Source organism: Tetrao urogallus (genome assembly GCF_951394365.1).
Source record: "Tetrao urogallus genome assembly, chromosome: 1".
NCBI lineage: Eukaryota > Metazoa > Chordata > Aves > Galliformes > Phasianidae > Tetrao > Tetrao urogallus.
This window is the reverse complement of record NC_136813.1, coordinates 1,757,903-1,781,764: the sequence shown is the minus strand read 5'-3', so window position 1 is coordinate 1,781,764 and position 23,862 is coordinate 1,757,903. Positions and strand designations below refer to the sequence as shown.

At 50.4% G+C, this 23,862-nt stretch overlaps 1 protein-coding gene across 1 annotated transcript; it reads left to right on the top strand.

Moving 5' to 3' along the window:
* RNF169 (ring finger protein 169) lies at nucleotides 1–18,902 on the top strand (the record flags this gene model as incomplete). The annotated part of the gene is made up of 6 exons (XM_079541147.1): nucleotides 1–337; nucleotides 8,251–8,327; nucleotides 13,899–14,045; nucleotides 14,806–14,918; nucleotides 16,014–16,113; nucleotides 17,742–18,902. 6 exons carry the CDS (start codon nucleotides 1–3, stop codon nucleotides 18,900–18,902), a joined length of 1,935 nt encoding a protein of 644 aa, XP_079397273.1.
* Nucleotides 18,903–23,862: the final 4,960 nt, after the last annotated feature.

The window sequence follows — 23,862 nt, the reverse complement described above, 5'->3', positions numbered from 1 at the left end:
ATGGCGGCGGCGGCGGCGGGCCCCGGGAGCCGGGCGGCGGGCTGTGCGCGGCGGGGCGGGCGGCGGAGGCGGCGAGGGCGGGCCGGGGCGGAGGAGCAGGAGGAGGAGGCGGAGGCGGAGTGCTCGGCGTGCCGCCAGGCTCTGGGGGAGGCGGTGACGCCGCCCTGCCGCCACTCGCTGTGCCTCGCCTGCTTTCAACGCTGCCTGCAGGGCCCGGCCCTGCGCTGCCCGCTTTGCCGCAGCCGTTTTGCCAACCGGGCCCGCACCGACGCGACGGCCGCCGGAGGAGGAGGAGGAGGAGGAGGAGGCGGCGCGGAGCAGCGGCCGCCGGACCCAGGTGCGGCGGCGGCGGCGGCGGCTCCTGCCCCTCCCCTCTGCTCCCCTCCCCCCTCCTCGGCCCCAACCGCCGCGGCGGCAGCGGGGGGGGGGGGGGGGGGGAGTGCGGGGAGGCGCTGGGCGGGGCCACAAGGGGGGCGTGGCCATGTTGCACGGTGGGCGGGGCTTGTGTGAGAGGAGGCGGGGCTCTATGGGAGGGGGCGGTGCGCGGAGGCTCGGCTGGGCGGTGGGAGGTGTGATGAGTTGTAGGGGCTCAGCTTTGCGCTGTGTGGAGGGGCTGTGGTCAACCGCCTGCAGGCAGAGGGTGTGGGGAAGGGGTAATCCTCCTGATATCTGGAGTTAGCTCTGTTCACGGCCTGGGGTGAGAGCTTTCAGACTGCTGTCCTCTTCCTTGGGGAAGCACTGGTGATGAAGGGGCCTGTCCGCTTCCCTGGGGCAATGTAGGAGACTGTAGCATCTGTCACCTTGTTTGGAAAGAACGTGGTGACAGTGGGACCCATCCCCTTGCCCAGGATGGCACCAGAGGTGGGAGAACCCATCCGCTTCCCCAAGGCAGCGCTGGTGGCAGAAGGACCCATCCCCTTCCCTGGGAAGGTGCCACTGACAAGAGGACACTTCCCATTCCCGGCAAAGATATTGGAGACAGGAGGACCCGTCCCCTTCCCCAAGACAACAGCAGCGATAGGAGGACCCGTTTCCTTCTCCGGAAAGGCACTGGTGATGGGAGAACACTTCATCCCCTTCTCCAGGGCAGTGCCAGTGACAGGAGGACCCATTATTTTCCCTCACTGTTGGCACCGGGAGGAACTGGGCAGTCCCGAGTGGGGACAGTGTCACATGGCCAAGGTGGCACCAGTTTGGATCATCCAGTGGCCAGCAGCCAGTTATTTTGTAATAGCATTGCCCAAATAGTTAATGGTTACAGAGGAAACCTGCAGGGGTTGTAAACACCGGATGAATTCCTGCTGCATCGCAAGAGGAAAGCTCTTGTGTTTGAGGGACGTCCCAGTCTTTGTTGACAGAAAGTCCATCATTTCCGAGGTTTTATTTTTTTTAAGGCATTTCCTCCCTGTATGGAGAGCAGGCTGTCTGCACTGACAGCACAGTGTGACGCTCCGGGGGACGATGCAGCAGTGTTGGCACAGATCATCTGCATCACCACGAGCGCTTCTCCGCCGCTGGAAGCTCTGCGTTGAGCTCCAGATGGACACCACAAACCAGCTGAGCTCTGCCCCAGCCACTCCTCACCTCTGGGCTCCCGCCTCATGCATGTGTCAGCACCCTCTCATTCGCCGCGGGAGAAATTGGCAAGATGAGCATAAACGGCTTAAATTGGTGGTTTGAACTCACCCCACTAACCTCCACTGGAAGCGAATTCGGAAGGATTTGCTGGATGTGATGAATAGAAGGGCTGTCTGGCAGCGAGCTGCGCCAAGCAGCTGGAGGACGGACCGCCGCCGAGCCACGCTCCTCCCCAAAACCTCCCACCAAGACGGTGCTTGCCCTGGCCTGGCCTGCATGGGAATATCCAGCCACGCTGCAGGAACACTTACATTTAAAAACAAATTAATTTCAAGTCTCTGCTTGTCTCGCATTACCCGAGATGCGTGTGTTTTGCAGCAGTCACATCGGTAGTCATTTTCTTTCTGAACCTCCTAAAACTCTGAAAATGTACTGGAGGGAACGGCAGGGGATCTTAGCATGGAGAAACGTGGAGAGTGCATCCGAACAGGGATGTGCCTGTGGTGTTACCCAAGTGCTGGACAAACTGCTGTGCTCTGCGTGGAATTGCCGACGTATGGTTGTGCTGAAGGCTGTGGAGTGGTTCAATTAACGGTTAATGAGGTGAGCTAAAATGAGCTCTCGTCTGGAATGGTGTTCCTGGTAAGATCAGGCCTGTCCTGAAGCAGCACCAGGTGGCTGCATCAGACTGAAAGCTGTAAAGCTAATTGACTGCTTGTTCTGTGAGTCATGCTAATAGTGTGGAAATTGAAGATTACAAATGGTAGCCTACTAGAAGCAGAGAGAGCAGGGGATGCACTTTATTTCGACTACAGCCAGGTTTATCGTGGTCATAGACTAGCTGGGGTTGGCAGCCGCCCCTGGGGCCTTCTGCTCAAGTAGGACCACCAGAAGAAGGCTGCCAGGACCATGTCCAGGTGGGTTTTGACCCTCTCCAAGGATGGAGACTTTGCAGCCTTTCCAGGCGACTTGTGCCAACGCTTGACCACTCTGATTCATATAGTGGAACGAGGGAACAGCATGGAGCTGCATCACGGGAGGTCAGGTGGCAGTGAGGAAAAGGTTCTGCCCTGGAAAACAGTGTGCATGGCACAGCTACCAGGGCAGCGGGCACAGCCCTCATCTGCCAGAGCTCAGGGAGCACTGGGACACCTCTCAGCCATAGGGTTGGGGTTTGGGGATGCTGTGTATAGCCAGGGCTTGGGGTCAGTGATCCCTGTGGGTCCCTTCCAACCTGGGTTGTTTTATATTTCTCTGTTCTTCACGGCCCTTCATGGTCGAGGCAAGCAACATCCTTTTTTGCCCCCATCCACCAAGGTGGTCACCTCGTCACAGAAGGCTACCACATCAGTTAAACCTGCCTTCTTTGTAAATCCCTGCTGACTGCTCCCAGTCACTTTTTTGTCCATCATGTGCCTGAAAATGCTTTCCAGGATCATTTGCTCCACCACCTTTCTGATATCACGAGGCTGACCAGCTGGTCATTCCATCTCATTGTCGAGATGGAATGTCAGAGTAGTGACATTGGCTTTCTTCAGAGCTCCAAGGATCTCTCCTGGTCACCATGGCCTTTCAAAGACAATTGAGAGCAGCCTTACAAAGACGTTGGCCAAATCTCAGCACACAAGTGCTACCCATCAGGTCCCATGGTCTTATGTGCCTCCAGTCTGTTAAATTCCCTAAAATGATCATTGCTCCAGCATGGGTGAGTCTTATTTGCTCCAGGCTTTCCCAGGACCTGAGGCTGCTGGGGCTGTTCCATGTAGACTGAGGCAAGGAGGCATTGAGCATCTCAGCATTTTTCCACGTCCTTTGGCATCAGCACCATGCCCACCAAGCAGCAGAATGATGTTTTCTTTAGTCTGCCTTTTGCTGTGATGTGCTTGTAGGAGCTTTTCTGGTTGCATGTCGTGTCACTTTGCCTTTTGCTGTTTCAATTGTTGGTTCTGGTGAAGGTTCAGGAGGACCTCCAGTTGTGCACAGATACCTGAGAGTAGGCAGTAAGGGCAGTGCAGCCAGGTTCTTCTCTATGGTACCTGGTGGCAGGCATGAATTAAAGCACAAGAAGTTCTATTCCACATAAGAATACACTTTTTTTTTTTTTACTGTCCTGTAACCAAGCACTGGCACAGGGACCAGAGTGGGGCTGAGGTCTTCTCCTTGGTGATCTCCAAAAGGCACCTGGATGTGGCACTGGGCATCCTGCTCTGGGTGGCAGAGGGACCAGAGGTGCCCCCAGCTTCACCATTCTGTTATCAAACATGCAAGAAGCTGATATGCTGAACTGTATTACTTGAAATCCACAGAACTAATTTGGGAAACTACTTTTTAATATCTTTTTTTAAGTATTACAAGCCTATGAAAGATGCTACTTCTTGACATAGCTGGATTATTCCAGCTTACGCTGACTGACTGCTTCTGATTTCCAGTCTTGTTTTGTATCCTTCACTGGCATTCCTGCGTAACAGTGGACTTGTGGAGGCTGCAGCTGGGATCAGGGCTTGTGTGCTGTACAAACAGGTATGAAGACAAAGTCCTTGTTGTGACACTTGCCCAACAGAAGTGGCTGGAGGTGAGCGGGGCGAAGGTGACCTGTCTGCCCTTAGAGCCCCTGTGCCATCTGGTGGCCTCCAGCTGCCCAACTAGAAGGATCTGGGTTGGCCTGTGGGTCCTGTGGTCCATCTCCCTGCTGCATGGGCATCTCTGGTGATGAGTTGCATCTGGAAACGCACCCGTGGCTGCTGCTGTAAGAGCAGATTTTGAACTGAAGATGCAGTGATACAGGGTAATGCTTTAATGCTTAAAGGTAGTACTTGGCTGAGTGAGATTTCTCGTAGCCAAACAGTTGTCTGTTGAAAGCCTTGGAAACAGATAGGTGCAGCAGATGGGAGGCTGGGAGCAGGGCAGGACGTGGAGACAGTGGGTGCTGGAAGATTCAGCCAGACGAGATGAACAGACACACATGGACCATGCTCCTGGTGAGCTGCTTAGGCCAGACTGCAGGAAAATAAGGATGCTCGGTGTTCTCCAAGGACAGCAGTCTACCTGGCATCAAGACAGAAAGAATCTTGTGGAAGGAAAAGCAGATGAGAACTCACCTTTGTCGTCTCAGGCAGCGTAAGACCAGCTGCGCCCACGTGTGTCAATTTCTGCCTCTCACTCCTGATGTTACCATCAGACATTGTAGATATCCTGCAGGAACTTGGAGAAGTGAGCAGAGGAGCAGAGTGGAGAACCGAAGGAGAAGTGAGCAGAGGAGCAGAAATTCAATTTTTGAGGAAAGAGCTTGATTAGGGGTGGTAATAAGGTGGTCAAGGGGCAGAGAAGACTTGTGCAAGAGAGCAGCAGGTGTTCCTGGAAGGGTCGTGGGAAGCCTGCTGCTTCCTACCATGGTGGGATGGATGTGCCTCAGTCACTCCTCATGGACACGTGAGTCATCCATCAGTGAAGACACCTCCATTAGGGGTTCCATGGCCACCTTTGTTTAAGGATCTGAACGCGTGGAAAACTTGGCCTGCTATCTAATCCAAATCTCCTTTGTTGTAAAATCAGTTGGTTGCCTTTGTTCCTCTCCTGCCCAGTAGCTGTGCAAAGCAATTAATAACTGATCCCTTTATAAGAGGGTGGTTTTAATTGCCAGGCCTGGAGCATGACTTCCTCATCCTTCCTCTGAGTGTTTTGGCCGCGGTTTCCCTTTCAGCCTGCCGGCCTACACCAGTCTTGAGCATTTCCTGGTGGTTCCTTCATTTCCTGCCATTTCTGCGGCCTGTCTCCAGCTTTATTTTTCCCCAAGAGCACAGTGCAGTCACGATAAAGTCTTTCCACACCATGTGAACAGCAGTGACGTGATCCCACATCCACTCAATGCAGCACATTGCTTTCTTCCAGCATGGGTGATGCACGGCAGCTTGATGGCATGTGTTTAATTTAAGGCTGTCCAACAAAGGTCATGTGAACAGGTTGCCCGAGGAGGCTGTGGATGCCCCATCCCTGCAGGCATTCAAGGCCAGGCTGGATGTGGCTCTGGGCAGCCTGGGCTGCTGGTTGGTGACCTGCACACAGCAGGGCTTGGAGCTGGATGAGCGCTGTGCTCCTTTGCAGTAATGGTTATACCCAGACTAGCTTGGTATGGGGTTTTGTGTGATTCTGAGTAGAAAAGGCAAAGCCTTTTTGTTACTCATATGCTGGGATCAAGATTATCCTATTCCCAGCTATCACAGGAACTGGAAGCCAAGCTGGGAAAAGCCACTCGAGGAAACCTCGTGTGACAGGCCTGCCTCCCAGCCTGTTCTTCTTTATCCACAGAGGTGTGAAGCCAGTATTTAAGTTCTTTGTACCATGCTGGATTCCTGATCTCTCGTTTTGTCTTGTTTCTTTATGCACTTCTGTGCAGAGTGAGATGTGGACAGCGATAGCGTAGTGCGTGTATGAAGGCTGCTCTGAAGTACACACATCCCCCCTAATGCTGCCAGACCCTTCATTTTCTCAATAAAGAAAAAGGGTGAATGTCTCCATGTCTACGGCGGGTGCAAAAATACCACTCACCCCTGGGAGATGTACTCCTATCATTACTTCTTTACCCCTTGCCCCCTAATTATCCTACAGTGATGGAGGTGAGATTGAATTAACGCGAGTTGTTCACATACAGTGGTTGGGGACAGGAACAAGGGGGAAATCTTCCCTGAATATTCCTTTCTGTGTCCTCATAAGGCTGTTTATGATCTATATGAAGCGTTCCACTGGCATATCTTTACATAATTACTTAATAAACCACTTTGAGTGAGTTAATTACTCCCATCAGAAACCTGTTTCCAAGCCTCTCTGCATTCACGGCCAGAAAACTTGCTCTGTGTTTCAAAAGCATCAAGATCTCATTCCACAAAGCAGAATAGCAACTGCTGGAAGCGGGAACAAAAAGCTGTGAAAATCTCAAGATTTTGATTGTTTCTGCTAGGAGCAAAGGGGAAAAGAGGAGATGGCAGCATCTATCCAAGCAGCAGAGCCCATGCAATCACAGAACTGTAGAAGCAGATGAGTTGGAAGGGACATCTAAAGGTCGCCTAGACTGGAGCTTTGGCTGCAGGACAAGGAACCAAAGGCTTTCTGCACTGAGGTGGCTATTTTAGCATCTTCATATTCCATCTGCATGGAATTTTCTCCAAGTGCCGCTCAGGAGTGCAGATGAACAGTGCCTGGCTGCAGGGCCAACTTTTGGAGGAACAGATGCTGATGCTGACTTGTGGTTTTGGTGTGAATATCATCCTCAAAGCAAAGCCCACATCCCAGTGCCAGCCTTTCCCTGCAGCCCTTCACTCAGAGACCATCCCTGCTCCTCTGCAGCTCCTTCAGGAGAAGAACCAGGCAGGAATTCTGTTGCAAAACCAACCAAGAGGCATTTGCTCGAGTTCTCACACATGGCCATCGTTCTGCTTGGCAGCACATAGGGCAGCATCGAGCCAGCACTTCCAACTGGGATTAATGGTGGCACCCAAAACTAGGATATGATGAAGCAGAGGTGTAGAACACACTGTGGGTGTTTGTGGGGACAAGGAGGATGTAGGATTGAAGGCCCAGGGGAGCAGAGACGCGTTCAACGTGCCCTATTCATAATGTCTCTTTTTGCATTTCTATTAACAACAGTTAGGAATTTGGGCTCTCTGTCTTTTTTTTTAAGTCTCTATGAGAGATGCCAGTTACTGCATAGTGATGCTGGACCTGGAATTGCCCCCACCTGGGTGCATTAGCTAAACCAGCAGAACTTTATAAGCGTCTCATCATTTAGGATCTCTTCTGGCTTGCTGAGCTGAAGCAAGTGATGGGACTATCGCTACGGCTTGCTCGTCTCCCCAGGTTAACCCACATGCTTTTATGACCCTGGAGGGAGGAAACACCTTTTTAGCTGGGAGGATAAGATCTGATGCCAACCTAAAGCACCCACCAGGAGCTGTTGGTTGCTGCGGGCACGCTGCAGATGGAAATTCAACCTGATGACATCCACAGGGAGCTCAAGGATGCGATCAGTGTGGGCACAGAGCCATCATCGCACATGGCAGCACCAGCATGGCACTTTCCTTTATGGCGTGAGCTCTTGCAAGAGGGAATGGAAGCTTTTTCAAAGTCTGTACTCCACTGCAAGAGGTTTGTTCCCTTTCGAAGCAAGCAAACCATGCAGCAGTTCCATGTGGTTTGGTACATGTGGGCACTGGCTGTGTTCCCACTCCATCGCTTCATCACTGGGAGTTCAGCTATGGGGGTTTTGTTGGTGAATTTAAAAGCCAAGAAGATGCATTCAGCCATCAGCTTGGGGCTGTATTGAGGTCCTGGGCTGTGCCTGCAGGCTCAAGCTGACAGGCAAACACACGCTGAGGTATTTGGTGGCAAAACAAGCAAATTGCAGCAAAGTAGAAGTGCCGGCCGTGTGCTCGCTTCCACATTGGAAATCATCTCTTAGGGCCAACTTACTGGTGGTGTTTTGGGACAGAAAACACTCCCTAAACCAGCAATGTGGGTATAGTTGTGCTGGGGAAAGCCAACACAGCTGCATTGCCTGCTGCCCACATTACCAGCGCCGTTTGCAAAAACCTTTTGCAGGCAGTGGGGCACAGGAGGAGCAAAGATGGGTGGCCCAACAGCCTGCATTAAATGTGCTTCCTTTCTCCCTTCTTTTTTCAGATTTTATATTCAGAGCACCCATCAAATTAAGCAAAGCGGGGGAACTTCGAGAAGAATATGAAAGCCAGCTAAGGAAGGTAGAGTACTCAGTGTAACTGCAGCTTTTCTTCCAGAATCACATGGATTTCCAGCAGGAATGCCATCCTACCTGTAAGGAAGCTCGAAGGGCTTTTCATCCCTGCTCTGTAACAAAGGTCATTTATTCCCTTTTTGCTGCTCAGCCAGCTCAGGGAGGTGTTGGCAGCAGCCAGGCGTGCAGAAGCCAGCTCCTGCTGCCCTGGGCTGCCTTCCAGAGCCTGGAGATGGACAGTCCTTGGTGGACCTCGATTATAAAGGGTTTGTGAGAGCATCTGTATCCCTGGAGGCAATTCTGTAGAGAATTTTGCTTTTAGTACGTTTAAAAAAAGGGATTGTTTGAATCTAAGTCCCTGAAATTCTCTGACATGGGCTGCACAGAGCTGTGGGAGCCCCATTCTGGAGGTGCCAAAGGCCATGAATGGGGCCCTGGGCAGCCTGAGCTGGTGGGGTCAACCAGCCCACAGTAAGAGTGAGGCTGGAAGGGGCTTTAAGCTCCCCTTCCATCCCAGATATGCCATGATTCCATGATTCTGTGATTCTATGAAATGCCTCCAATGGCTTGTCATGGACAGAAATTTGAAGCAAGAAACACCATGGCAAAAGCAAGGACTGCTGTAGCTAAGCATCTGATCATTTCCAGTCCCAGTTGCTTGAATCCCATAACTGTGCTCCTGCTGTGTTCCTGGACTCCTGCACAGTACTGCTGGAGCAGCACCATGATGCGTTCTGCTTTGGGATGTTCCCCACTGTTGGGTTTCCTGCTGGGGAGAAGGAGCAGATTTGTCACTGATAACATTTTCTTTGGGCTTTTGTTTGAAGGTCTCGACAACGTAGGAAGAGCTGGAATGTTTAGATGGAAAGATAACCTCGTACACTGACTAAGCAGGAAAGTACAGCTTAGGTGGTGTTTCAGGTAAACAGCTACTCAGGGAATGCCTGTATTAAAATCACAGATGAATTAGGTGGAATTTTAAAAAGGGGAAGGGTTTTCTCTCCTTCTTCTCCACGCAATTAGTAGTGCAGCCTCATTAAGATCACTTTGATTGCAACCTTTGGTTAATTGATGGTAAGGAATGGAAACTTTTTTGGTCCGGCCTACTTGTGCTGGGTAGACTGTGCTGTGTTTGTCGGGTGCTGTGGCTCTTTTAGCAACACTGAGATGCTTTGTTGAAGAGTTGTTGGGTTAGGCAGCAGTGCAAGACTGAGCACTTAGAAACAAAAGTCTGGTTTATTAATTAACTTAAACGTGCATCACTGTATTTGGCAATTGAATTTATTTTTGCTGGAACCTGGAGGACAGATCTGTTCTACTTAAAGAAAAAAGCAAGCTTTTCATGTAGGTATTAGCTGCAGACTTTGCCAGGGTATTATGAACATCCTGGTAACTGAGTGAGAGAATTCCCACCGTGATTTGGGAGCCAGCTCATCGTTTCTGCAGGTTTTCCTGGTTTCTGAGGCAGAACTTCTAATTTCTGCTTGTGGGGAAGTTCTTGTTGTGATCAGAGGAGGCTTTTGTGCCCCCAGCTGCACGTAGGCTTGCTGTGCTGAACTGGGACGATGCTCTTCAGGTGCCTCCAGCCTGGTTGAGATCTGCAGGTAGCGGCCCCAGGTTGCATCAGGGGAAGTTCAGGTTGGAGACTGGGGAAAATTTCTTCTCCAAAAGAGCAGTAATGTGTTGGCACAGGGAGGTGCTGGTGTCACCATCCCTGCAGGTGTTCAGATAAAGGGCAGATGTGGCACTGAGGGACTCGGTCAGTGGGCATGGTGGGGGTGGGCTGGGATTGGACTTGGGTATCTTGGAGGTCTTCTCCACCCTTTATAGTTCTGTTATTCTATTCTATGATTTTATTCTATGATTCCTGCAGGGATTAAACCATCTTCTCTCCCGTGTAACTCCTGTACAGCATCTCTGCAGGACAGCCTTCCTGGCTTGTGGGTCCTTTCTCACCATTTCCTTATTCTGATCACACAATGACTAACTTCACGTGCAACAAACCAAGTTCAGATAAGCTGTCTGAGTCACAGTCAGCTGGTGGCAGGCTGCAGAAGTCTCTGCATCTGCTGCTTGACTTCAGCAAGGAGATGCCACACAAATGTGCACCAGCACCTCTCACTTCCCCATCTGTGTAAAGGAGATGCTTGAACGTTCCTCTGGCGTTTTGAGGATGTTTGGCTCTTGGCTTCCCCTTTTTGCTCACGGAGAGATGGGAGAGGGGTTTCTGTTCCATCATCACAGCAGAAATTCCAGCTTTTCCCTTGCATCAGGCAAAATCTTAACTCTTGGCTCTTTTAACTCTTGGGAGAAAGAGTCGCATGGTGCCCGTGATTTTCAGGGGAAATCAGAATGCAGAGGGCTCAGATTTGGGGACCAAAGCTGGTGTGTAACTGGGTTTTCCTCTGTCTGGAGGCACGTGGTGTCACATGGTGGTGACATGAGGACAACCTTTGTTGTCTTCAGCTTTCCAGCAGCTTTTGCATCCCCCGTTAAATGTTTTCCAAAGCCTTGAACCTCCTTCCCTCCTCATGCAGTTAAAACCAAAGTAGTGACCATCATTCTGCAGGGAGAAACTTAGTGGAAGTGGATCATCTTGTGGTGTGATTTTCTCGGCACTGGGTGATCTGGCTTTCAGAGTCAAGCACTTGCTTCCTACCTGCAGGACAAGAATTGTTTTCCTTTTATGCCATGTTTTTTTACCCCCCCTTTGTGAAATGACTGCCTCCCGGTGATGCATGTGGCACCTTGTGCTTGCACCTTCAACTTGCTGTCCTATAGGTTTGCCTACAGTTCTTAGATATTCCTTCCTACATGTTGTTATGTAAGCCTGTGGCTTTATGCTTGGGAGTTGGGTATGATTTTGTATGTTGGAGAAAAAGCCAAGATTCCCATCTAGCTCCTTCCATTCATATGGAAGGGATGGAAGTGTTGGGTGGGATTTCAGTCATCTTTATGACGAGCCTCAGTGCGACCCTTTGCTTCAGATACTTCCAGAGGGGCCTCTCAAAGCACAAAAACACTGCAGAAACCTCACAAAATGTGCAGCAGAGTCCTGCACTACCCATGGCTCAGTCACATGGCAGTAATCTCTCTCAGTCAGATGATGTTCTCGCTTCACATTATTAATAGATCAGGATTTCGAAGATGTGTCTTCAAGCATCGCTAAACCAGAAGCAAAATCTGTCTTTGGAACCATTTGCTACACACCCACCATCACCCAGATGAGGCTTTTTGCTGCTTTGTGCCTTCTCCTCCTCCTCCTCCCTCGCTCATCCCTGTAGGTTCAGATTCAGTAGAATTTGGATCCTTCCTCATCTCAAAATTACACTTTGCTTTTTGTGCAGTGCGCTGCAAACCCGGTTTTCTTTCTTCAGCTTCTGAGATGGGGTCGCTCACACATCCATGCTTATTTTGTTAACCTTGAGAAAGGGAAGAAAAAGAGAGCATATATATTTTGAAAAGCCGGTTGTTGTTGCAGTGTCACCGACTCTTTTCTCTTAACTGGGCTGCAGTGCAACTGCACGAACCCCAGGAAAGCTTTGTGCCCTTATTTCCATCGGCACTGGGAGGCAGAAGGATGCTGCTGTCTTAGCAGGAAGGTGGGAAACCACGAGGAGATCCCACACTGAGCTGTGGGGCAGAAACAGAACTGTAATTCCAGAGCAGGAGGTTGGAACTGGATGATCTTTAAGGTCCCGTCCAGTCCAACCATTCTGTGGATCCTTGTGCTGAGGACAACTGTGAAACAGCAGCGCAGACCTGCTGCTGACAACCAGAGGCCAGACTCGTCGAGGAGGCCCACCTATAGAGGTAGGGTGGAAAGAGAAGTTCCATCCAGGCACCTAGGTGGGCTCTTCGTGGCGTTATGTACAAGTGCTGAGTTCAGGAAGAGATGAGAGGCCTGAGAAACGAGGGAGGAGAGGTGTTGTGGTGTTACCCTGGGCAGCGTGGCCGGATGGATCCAAGTGCATGCTGCACACCTTGTTCAAAAGGAAGAGACAGGGGGGTTGGTTCAGTCTGGAGAAGAAGAGGCTCAGGGGAGACCTTATTCTCTCCACAGCTGCCTGAAAGGAGGTTGTAGTGAGGTGGGGTCTGCCTCTGCTTCAAGGAAACAGTGATGGGATGAGAGGTCGTGGGTCTCAAGTTGCACCAGAGGAGGGTCAGGTTGGATGTTAGGGAGAATTTCTTCTCTGAAAGTGCATTGATGCTCTGGCACAGGCTGCCCAGGTAGGTGGGGGAGTCACCATCCCTGGAGGTGCTCCAAAACCGTGTGGATGTGGCACTGAGGGGCATGGTCAGTGGGCATGGTGGGGATGGGATTTGGGGATCTTGGAAGTCTTCTCCAATCTGAATGATTCCGTGATTCTAAGAGGTGTGAAGGAGGAGAGGAGGGTTTTGTTGGCTCTGAACAGAGCATCTCATCGCAGCCCATCCATCTGTGACCACATTAGGGTAATCTTTTGCTTCAGGAGGGCTGAAGCCTCTGTGTAGGCACAGTCTGGCCAGGAGGGGCTGATGGAAATGAAGGGTCCATCTGAGCTGGTTATAAGCAGCCACTGAGCAGTGAGTTGTGCTTTTCCCAGGAGGGCAGCCCTAAGCTACCAGATGTCAGGGAGCACTGGGATGCTGCTCTCAGCCACATGGGTTGGATGGAGCTGGGAGTTCCTCCCAACTTGAGATACTCTGTGCTTCTAAGCAGGGGGCAGTGAATGGAAGGAGCACAGTCCATGGGGTGCAGCAACACCACGGTTCAGTGCAGAGCTCATGGGAAACAAGGCAGGACACTGCTGGGGCTGCCATGCAGTTCTGTAGGATTCCTTGTTCAGCCTTCACTCAGCCTTCGTTTGGGTTCATAAAGTGCTGTAGTACAGCACATGTGAGTAAAACAATGTTGCTTCATAGTTCTACAATGTTGCTTCATAGTTCTTTGTGAATTGCTGCCAGCCACGGTGCTAAAAGTAACGAGAAAATGACTAAAAACGGGTGAGAATTCAAAATCAAGTTGCAACTTTGGGACTCCTGATGGCCATCGGAGGGTTGGATGGTCTCTCTGGGTCTCCTCCATCCCAACACGTCCATGAAACAGCAGAAGTTTACATGGCATGGGGATTGCCATAACTCACAAATGTGAATTCAGGTGGTGCTGTCTGTCTACCTGACAAGTTGTGTGTGTAGTGTTGCAGTCCATTTGAAGACAGAAATGTTGTAGCTTGCATGAAACTATTGTGTATATGCATTGTTCTGCCCTATTAATTTGTAGTGTGATAATCCACAAGTAGACAGAAGCTTTTTTCTCTAGTTTAGAAACCAGTTTGGCAGAGAACTCACGGTCAAACATTGCATCTAGCAATCTAGTGCATCTAGTGCCTTTGCTGTTTTGCAGTGACATCCCTGCTTTGTGTAGATGTAGAAAGAAAACAGTCTTCCCATGATTGCTTATGAGGAAGGCAGAGCAGAGGAACGGAGACACAAAATTAAATGTTGTGGCCAAACTTTTTTGGAAAATCACAATTGACAACCAGGTGTGGAACTGAAGGCATTTCAATTATGCTGTCTCTTTTGTCATTGTTTCCAGCTGAGAGAAGAAAAGGTACAAGAAGAAAAAGCTTCTGAGGACCTGATTCACAAGCTCATGCTAGATGACGTGGAAGTAGGAAAGCGAAAAATGGAAGAACAGCAGAAGAAAGATGACTCTCTCGTGCTCAAAGTGAACCAGGAGTGTGTAAGTAAGCTTGTACTTTCCAGTGCACATCACAGACACCAACCAGGTGAAATACTGCTGAGATTCAACCCTGGAGCAGGAGTTAGGTTTCTTCAGATGTTTCTTCCTTTGACTCTACATGCTTTCCAGGACTGATTTCTCTATGGCCCTGAAGGATACGAGCTAACAGTTCACAAAGATTTCTACTAACAAGACCTGTGTTCTAAGAGGGTTTATCATGACCACAAATGTCTTTCTGGAGGTTTGTCTCCACTTCTTCCACCCAGTTTGCTCACAACTGAAGGTGCAGCTGCACTGAACGTGCAGAGGTGGCACACAGCCTTTCCTGGAGCTTGTCTCCACAAGTCCCTTACAGTGTGGCCCTATTTCTCCTTCCAGTTGTGAGACTCCATAGGAAATGCTCTTAAGAATTACAGGTAGAGGATTATGTGGGCTATGGCTCATGTGCCATCGTACCTTTTTGGTAGGATTTTCTCAAGTTTACTGCTCATCCAGTGCTTGATCTTTAAACTACCTTTCACAGCTGTACACAGGAGCAGTGTGCTTATTATCTTTGGGGACTGGAGCTCTTACAGCTCCAGTGAAGAGAACTGCATGAGCGTGTGCATCTGCAGGGAGGTTGCATTCACAGTTTATATCCTGGAGGCCTCGTCACATCAGGGGTTTGTGGAATATTAATACCTTTGCAAGAAAGACCTTTACTTTCCAAGTGATTCTTTTTGTCGTATATGTCAGCTAACTCTTCCTTGATTGACTTCAGTTTCCTGAACGTCTCTCGGATTCAGAAAATGAAGAACCATTCCAAGGCAAACAAACACATCGGTCGGCATTCGTTTCCAAGACCAGTGCCTACTCCTTTGCTTTCCTTTCAGGGTAAGATGCTGAGACTCCATTGAGGCTGCTTAATGTGCAGATGTAACTGTCTTGTTCTTCTTGCTGTTGTTCCAAATGTACCTGAGATGCTTTGAATTAAATTAAAAGGGTTGTTGCAGTCCAAAAAAAAGCAGTCGCTATTCTGGAATTTAAGAATTGGTAAATGTAGCATCTGTTGTGATTACCTCCTGCCTGCTGTAAAATCCTGGGGGTTCATGCATTTACTGTTCATCCCATGAAGCTGAAAAATCACTAACTGTAGATTTAAGTTACAAAACTCAGAAGTACAGAATTCTTTATGTTAGATTTGAGTGCTGGATCTATCTCCAGCACACACGCTAAGAGGCAGCATCTGCCCCAAGCCAATTATCAGTGAGAGCTGCTGCATGAGGCACTGCAAGCAGCTGAGTAACGCGGTGTGACTTCACACCAGCAGCACACGGCTTCTGTAGTGCTGTCATTAACTCTGATCTCAATTAGTTACGAGGGGTAGAGGTGTCAGGGTATTTAGCACAGAGCCCTTGAACATAGACTGATGCTCTAGGGAAGACTCGGGGGCTGTGGTGCAGAGCTGTCATTCCATCTGCAGCTTCAGCTGGAGATTTGCGTGGCCAAAACCCTGGGCAGCATCTGCTCAGTGCTGTGGCATCACCCTGAAATGATGCAGGCAGCACCCACAGCCCTGCAGGGCTCATGGCTCGATTCCAACTCTTACCAAGATTATTTAGAATCAGAAACTCATCAAGGTTGGAAAAGATTACTAAGATCATCTGGTCCAACCGTCAACCCATCACGAGACTATCGCTATCACCTGTGATATTTCTGCATAATATACAACAGTTTGGTTGGAAGGGACCTACAGAGGTCATCTACCCCAACTGCTTTTGGTTGATGGCTTCATTCAGCAGACCGTGAGGTCTCAGCACAGAGGTGGGCAGCAGCCAGCTGTTCCCATCGAACACCCACCTGTGGGTTTGGGGCTCTGCTTGCAGAGCCGTGGTCCCTGCAGCTCCAGGTTTCAGGTGTCCTTTCTGCTGGGGATATTCAACGTGTTGCTCCCAAGATAAAGAGCAATCTCATGTAATTGCTTTACAGGAACCTAACCTCCAAGGTGGAAAGGAGTCGGAGCTGCAATGACACTATCCAGGAGAGATCAAAGAGCAGGCAGAGATCAGCCCCACTCAACAAAACAAAGGTACCACCTGTTCCCAACAGCGTGCGGCGAGAAAGGGTTTGATGTGTCACGTCCTTATCTGAGGTCATACAGTGCCAGCAATCTGCCTGTATCAGACACTGGTTCTGTGGTGGTTTTACTGCCCTGGGCCAGTCATCTCCTTGCAGCTCGTAATAAAAACCTGTCAGGTTTGAAATTACAGGGCAGGAGAGCAGACAGCTTACCGAGCTGTTTGTTTGTGTTGTGGCATAGCTGGAAATTGGAAAGGTTCTCTTCATTGCTTTGTTTTGTAATTCATTTTCTTTCCAAGGCTGAAGCCCCAGCTTCGGTTAAAGGAAGTTAAAGTTAAAAATCATAAAAGCTGAGAAGAAAATCCTCTCTTCTCCCACTTTCTCCCCTGTTGTTAATTCAGAGGTGCTTAAAAAGTTGTTCAGAGTTGTTCAAAGTTGCGTAAGTAGAGCAAAACTCATTGCTCCCCTGGTGCTAGCATACTTTCTTTGGTGCTTTCACTGAACTCTGCTGTGGGAAGAGTCGGCCTGGTCTTGCTTCCCTCAGATCCAGGGAATTAATGACATCTGTTACACTGTGCACCAGGCCTTATGTCTCAGTGGGCAGGGACCGTGGTCTGGAGTCTCTTGTTAAAAGCTTGGTCCAGTTCTGATCTAAACTGGACTGAGCTCCAAGTGAGGGTCTGTGTCTGAGCTGCCCTCCCCTGGCCATTCATTTTTTCAAGCAGGTGACGTATGGGCCTGGCCCAATAAAAGCTGTGCTGTAGGGATGTCCCACGAACCTGTTTTGACACCAAAACAAGCCAGTAGGAACCGTTTACCTTTGACTATGTGCAGCTTTTAGGTCAGATTTATGTACAGGTGGGTTCTGGCACATCCCAGATAGAACAGCATTAGGAGAGGACAAGAAATGCTGCTCTTCAGCTCTGCCAGAGATTGTCCCCGCACTGGCGCTGTGTGGGGAATGCTCACGGAGGTTCCACTGATCTGCCTCTGGCACACAGACAACTTTTTATAGAGGAGTGTGTTAAACCCAGGCCAAATATTCATTCTTGCTCCCCTGTGCCTTGCTAGGGAGCAAAGAGCCCTCTGGTGACCATTGCCTTTGAGGAGAGTAGCTTCCTGCAGCCAGGAAAGTGCTGGGGCTCCTCAGCGTTGTTTTGCCAACAGAGGGGTTGCCATTTGCCCTATCCCAGAGCATTTCTAACACTAAAATAAATTTGAGACCCTGATATTAGATTGGATAGAAGGAAAAGTTATTTGGTTCTGGTAAGGGCGGTGAAGCACAGGCACAGGTTGCTCAGAGAGGTGGTGGATGCCCCGTTCATGGAGACACCCAGGGTCAGGGGATGGACTCTGAGCACTGATGGAGCTGTGAGTGTCCCTGTGCATTGCAGGGAATAAGATCAGAGCCTTATGGGCCCCTTTTAACTCAAACCATTTTGTGATTCTGTGATGCTGCTGTGTTGTGTTGGCAGTGTTGTATGTCCGGTGTTGGCGGTGACATGTGCTGCAACCAGACTGCATAGAGAAGGAGCTGAGCTGCAGCCCCATGCCACGTTTCTCCCCTTCTCCTTGCCCATATTTGCCCGTTCCCTTCTCCATAACAAGCTTGTTGAGCAGCCAAACCTTGCCTTGCAGGTCCCACCCATCACCAGCGCATCAACACCTCTGCTGGGAGTTCTCTCCTCCACCCAGAACAACCGCTGCCTCTCTGCCCCGGACCTGACGGCGGAGAAGCGCCCACTCCTCAACCCTGCGTCGTCTCTCTCAGCCCTGCACAGACCAGAGCGATCCATCAGCCCCGAGAGCAATGACAGCATCTCAGAAGAGCTCAACCACTTCAAGCCCATCGTCTGCTCACCATGCACACCTCCCAAAAGGCTTCCTGACGGCCGTGTCCTCAGCCCTCTCATCATAAAATCCACTCCGAGGAACCTCAGCCGGAGCCTGCAGAAACCCACCACCTACGAGGCCAGCCCCAGAATACTGAAAAAATGGGAGCAGATCTTTCAGGAGCGCCAGATTAAAAAGACTCTCTCTAAAGCAACCCTTACGTCGTTGGCTTCGGAACCCGGGGAGGACGTTACACTTCCTGACATCGCCCATAAGGAACATGCCCAGATACAGGATGATCAGCTGCTGCCAGATGCGACGGGAGACCCTCACCCTGAGCTGGATTTCCTTCCTTCTATCAGCGAGATGAAGAGGGGGAGCGAGAGGAACAGGGACTCCCAGGCCTTAACAACAGATAACAGCGCTGAAACAGAGATGCGATTGAACACAGCCCCGTTGCACGCACGTGTGTCCGAAGCCCCTGACGTCAAAGCCAACGTGTTCACGGACAAATCCTGTCTTAATCTGGGCCCCAAAGTGCTGAGCAGAAGGGTCATGGGGGTACCAGACAGCAGCACTCTGGGGGTCCTGTCGGGGAAGAAGCAGCTGAAATGCCTGAACAACAGCGAGCTGATCAACGTGCAGAACAACACCTGCAACTCCGTCGAGAACATCATCAGTGAACAGCCGCCAGCGTTACGACGGGGACGGAAGAGGCGCTGCAAAACAAAGCACTTGGAGCACAACGGCTCTGTCAAAAGACTGAGGCACGCAGCAGGGGAGCCGGGCTTGGAGGAGCGCCTGGTGCGGGAGGTGGAGCAGAAGCTGCAGCAGGAGGAGGAGGACAGGAGGTTGGCCCTGCACCTGCAGCGCATCTTCGACAGCGAGAACAGGACAGTGGATAGGCGGAAAGTCAGGGTGGATCGGTACCTGCTGCGGTCGAAGAGCACTCTGGGTGCCAAGTAGCACTGGTGGACGATATTGCCTTTCTAGAGGACGATGAGGTTTATCAAATTACCTTATAGGAAAGCTATTTTTTGTCATACTTCCACCCACGCTGTCGTTTTTCATTTTGGTGATAAGACATTCGAGGTCCAGTTCAGAGAGAAGCCAGAGTCCTTCCAGATGTAACAAAAAAAAGGACAAGTTCCTCCAGCCTGGCTGGTCCATTGGTCTGAGAGAGGTCTGGCATCCTGTGAGTGCACTGCAGTGCAGCTGATGGTTGTCCTGGCTGGAAGGGTTGGTTGCACGGGCACCCTGGGTCCTGGGCACCCTGCTCCCTGCTGGGTGGGACTCAGAGGTCCCTGCCAGCCTCAGCTGTTCCATGGTGGACCTCATCCATTCATTGCCATGTCCATATTCCACAAGAAATCGGAGCTCTGCTTGCAGAGGAAACCAGGCTGGTCCCATCCTGGGATTTGCAGGAGGGATCAGGGGATCCACCTGCAGTGCTGACCAATGAATGTATCTCGCTGGCTGCACCAGCAGTGCAGATCAGAGGTTGTCTTCTACAAGTAGAAGGCCAAATGCAGTGGAAAAAAAGTTGTAAAATCAGGTTTTTATAGAAAAGCATTACAGGAACTTGTACGTTCACGTTAATGATGGGGCAGAGAGCATTTGGGAGCCACCCTCCAGGCACTGCGACCCAAGGAACAATGCAGCTTTTCACCCAGAGTCTCACCTCCCTTCTAAATGTTGAAACCCAGAAAAGGAAATGCTGCCCTGATGTTGGGAAGAAGGAGGCAGGCACTGTGGGCTCTGGGTGCAGTGCAGGGAGCGGGGCTGGCCTCTCCCAGCACGCAGTGAGTGCAGAATGGATGGAATGGGAGCCCAGTACTCCTGCCGTGGGGTGCAGGGGGTACAAGCCACCTTCCTCACTGCTTAAACCACTAACAGCTCAGGTGAGCAATGCTGCACAAACCTCCTTTAAGGTATAAGGGCACGGGGCTGCCGGGGGCTGGGGAGCTGTTGGGCTTGGTGGGGTAGAGTTGTGCCTTTGGTGACAGCCACACTCGGGGCTTTCCCACCTTTCCCCTCTCTTCCCCATCATCCAAAGTGATCCTTGGGTTCTTGTGAGGAACTGGGCTCAGGAGGAATCAGCTTCATCTACGGGTGCTGCTTTGCAGTGCGTTTCGGAGGAACGCCGGTGCCGGGGAGACAAGTTTTGCAGGATGGACCTGAAGCGTGGGACCAATCCCAGAGAATTGTCACTGCCCAAATTCCTCCTATCTAAAAAAACGGCTGAATGTCTTCCTCTTTGAAAACAACAAGAAAACAAAGGAACTGATTTTATTTTTCTCTTCCACGTCCTTGTGTGACTGCAAGGACCCTGGCGCTTTTTCCTAATGGAACTGGATTTTGGTTTTGGTTTTTGTTTTTTTAAAAAGAAAACTTATATTTTAATGGATAAAATTTATATATTTTAAATACTATATTTCGACAGATTGACACTTTTTGTTTTGAGAAAGCTTATAGCAGTGATTCCGTAATATATAGATCTATATCCAGATCTCCTTCACACACCAACTGGATGCTCCCTGGTCTCTGGGACCATCCCTGCTCCCTCACAGCTCTTTGGACTCGAATCATGTATTGAATGGGAAGAAGGCTGAGCAATTGGAGCTCCAATTTGACCTAGAAGATTGATGTAGAGATCAACAGCAACAGCCTGAAATTGCCCTCTGCACTGGTTTCTATAGAATAAGCTCAGGATGGAAACTCACAGTGATTTTTTCTCCTCCCATGAGTTAAATTTGCCTGTTAATTTTGCATCTGGTCGCTGCCTCTTGCTCATGGTTAATCCTGGAACAGTTTCCTCCTTTCTCTTTCTGGTTCTCAGCACTCTCGAAGCAAACGTGCAAACCAAAACTCACATTTCCGTGGGGTTTCCACACTGAATGTATCCTTTCTTTCCCCTCTTAAGAACGATTATGGAGCCCAATGCACCAGGCCAGTGTCTTCTTAAATATCTTTTTTTTTCTTTTTTAAAGACGAGTTACATAAATATTTATGTATTAAATATAAGGCTTCGGCAGCAGCTGGCTCCCTTAAAACCCAGCCCCACCTGCGCTGGGATGGAAGGAGACCTCTAAATGTTGTCTGCAGCTTGCACAAAAAGGAGTGGTGTATCATTTCATTGATAAGAGCAGAAATCCCCGGCCTCCCTTGCTGTAATGGGCAGTGGTGGCCACAAACAGTGCTGTCGGAGAAGCAGAATACCTGCTGCTGAGCGCTGGGTGCAGCACAGGATCTGCAGGGGCCCTGAGATGGAACCAACCGTTGCTTTGCACCTCCTGGAAAGCAGCTCCTGACCTTCATCCTTCCTGCAGTCGCCTCCTCTTGTGCACTGGGGGAAGCCCACAGGCCAGCACTGGCTCCTGGTTGTTCCCCCCCACCGTGGCCCACCATCCTGCACGTCCTTAGGAGTGTGGTGCCATCACCCGGCCACCAAATCTGCCAAAGATGCTGCCTGACTCTACAAAGCAGCTTGGATGCTTTGGAGCCTTCTGCATGGGATCAGATGTACAGAACGGTTCGTGCTCGGAGTCGGTGAGAAGAGAGGAACGAAGGAAAAGTGCCAAAAGAAAGGGTGATGCGAGATGACTGTATGATGTTGTGCTATGTTGTCAGTATTTTTTCTTCCAACGCTATTGTACGTGCAGTGCACAGTAGTCACAAAGTCTAGCTCGAACAAGTGCTTCTTTGTATCGTATCAACGAGAGCAAGGAGAGGTAGAAGCCTTAAAGACCATCGCCGACATGAAAGTGAAGCCTTCAGCGCTGCTCCGGGGGCAGCGGCCCCACAGGGCTCCCAGCTCCTCGCCATCTCCTGACCCTACAGAACCCATCCCCCAGCATCCCTCACAGGGATCCCACTGGAAACGATCCCCCAGGAAAACCAGGGCCCACCAAGGATTGTGTCACCACGATGGTCTGCGATGTGACCGTGATGACGGCAGGTATCACCATGACAGCCTGGGATGTGATCATGACAGGGTGGGATGTCACCACCACAGAGCTGGGGGGCATTTCCTGGAGCACCGCTCAGTGCACCAGCTCAGCACTGGAGCCACCTCCATGCGCAGTGCAATTCTGACACAAACTTTTCTCTTCCCTCTATTTTCAAAGCACGGCAACACATCAGAACAGCCCTAGAACTAGCTACTCACTATGCAAACAGGAAAATCTCCAACCGATGACGAAAGGTTTCGTGTATGCCTGGTTTTCTTGGTGTTTACTGTCGAGCTGCTTGAAACAAATATCGATGTTGCTACACTTTTCCCAGTACGCTTTAGATCGTTGTGCTTTTAGTGTTCTCCTCCCCTGCCATCGGAGCACCAGTGCGGTGAGAGACTGCGGTCATTTTGGATCTCAGCTGAACCACTGTGGCTTCATCTGAATGTTTTAAAAGCGATGGAAGTTGCTCAGAGACCGTTGACTTGCATGTGTAAATGTGTGGGTAAATGACATGCAGAGTCCGTCATGTTGTGGCTTCTGTCATTTGGAACATTGTGAAAAATTGTCACAAAACAGAAACATGCCAACCGTGTACGAATCCTGTGTACCTTTTAACAGCATCGAGGACTTTAACCGCAGGACAAAGGCCCAGGTTAAAGCAGAATAAAACCAGGTTCTGACAGTGAGCTGCCTGGCTGTGCTGAAATTGCTGCGTGTGGAAACCGTGGTGATTCCACTGCTGCCTGTTCTGGGTAAATTCCGGGTGCCTGTGACCGGGTGCAGTTGTTGATTAATATTTTGCAAATAATAACGATACAAAGGTGAGTATAATGATGTTCTTCATATGCCTGCATTAGAAATGGCCAGCAGAGCAGGGAGGTGAGCATCCCCTGCACTCAGCTCTGCTGAGGCCGCACCTCGAGTGCTGGGTTCAGTTTTGGGCTCCTCACTGCAGGAAAGATGTTGAGGCCCTGCAGCGTGCAGAGAAGGGCAGCGAAATGGTGAGGGGTGTGGAGCACAGGGCTGATGAGGAGCTGAGGGAGCTGGGATTGTGGAGGGTGAGAAGAGGAGCTCAGGGGAGACCTGACTGCACTCTATGACTACATGGAGGGAGGCTGTGGTGTCAAAGAGCCTGGCCTCTTCTCCCAGGCAAATAGCAGGACCCGAGGAAATGGCCAGGAGTTGTAGCAGAGGAGGTTCAGGTTGGACATGAGGCAGAACTGTTTCTCTCAGTGCTCAGGCACTGCAATGGCTGCACAGGGAGGTGGGGGAGTTGCCATCACTGGCAGCGTTCAGGAGGCGTCTGGATGAGGAGCTGCGTGATGATTTAGTGCTGGTGGTGGCAATGGTGATGAGGAGACAATTGGACCAGCTGATCTTACAGGTCCTTTCCAACCTTGTGATTCCATGATTCTATGATTCTATAGAGGTGTGAGCAGGTGGTGGGCAGTGTTTTCCCTCCACTGCTCCCCTCGTTCCCCATCTCCTTGGATTACACTGTCACAGCTGTTCTCAATAGGTGGGTTTGGTTATTAATGCCTGTTTTGTGCTCGGCTCAGCTCCCTGAGAGCGTTCAGGTCCAGCAGGCAGAGCTGAGGTGAGGACAGGAACACCGTGACCTTGCTAAGAGCAGCTGGATGCAGACAGGGCTGTGCTGTCCCACCACTGTGCACTGCTGCCAGAAGCACCCTGTGACACCCAGGGACTGTTTTGTGCAGGGGGAGAGAGCACAGACCTTGTTTACAGTAGTTGCAGAGCACGACAGTGAGCAAACACACCACTCTCATGTGCTACCACTGAAGCATTTCAGATGTTTTCATGCTTTCAAGCTGGGAATTCGTTGGCTGAAAACCTCAGGTGAACTTTTTCACTGCACTTGGTTTTCCAACCACGGGAGAGGAAAAATGGCTCCAAACAAGTCACAAATAATAACATACTTTTTATCTGAGAGGACAAAGGTGTGAAGTGCT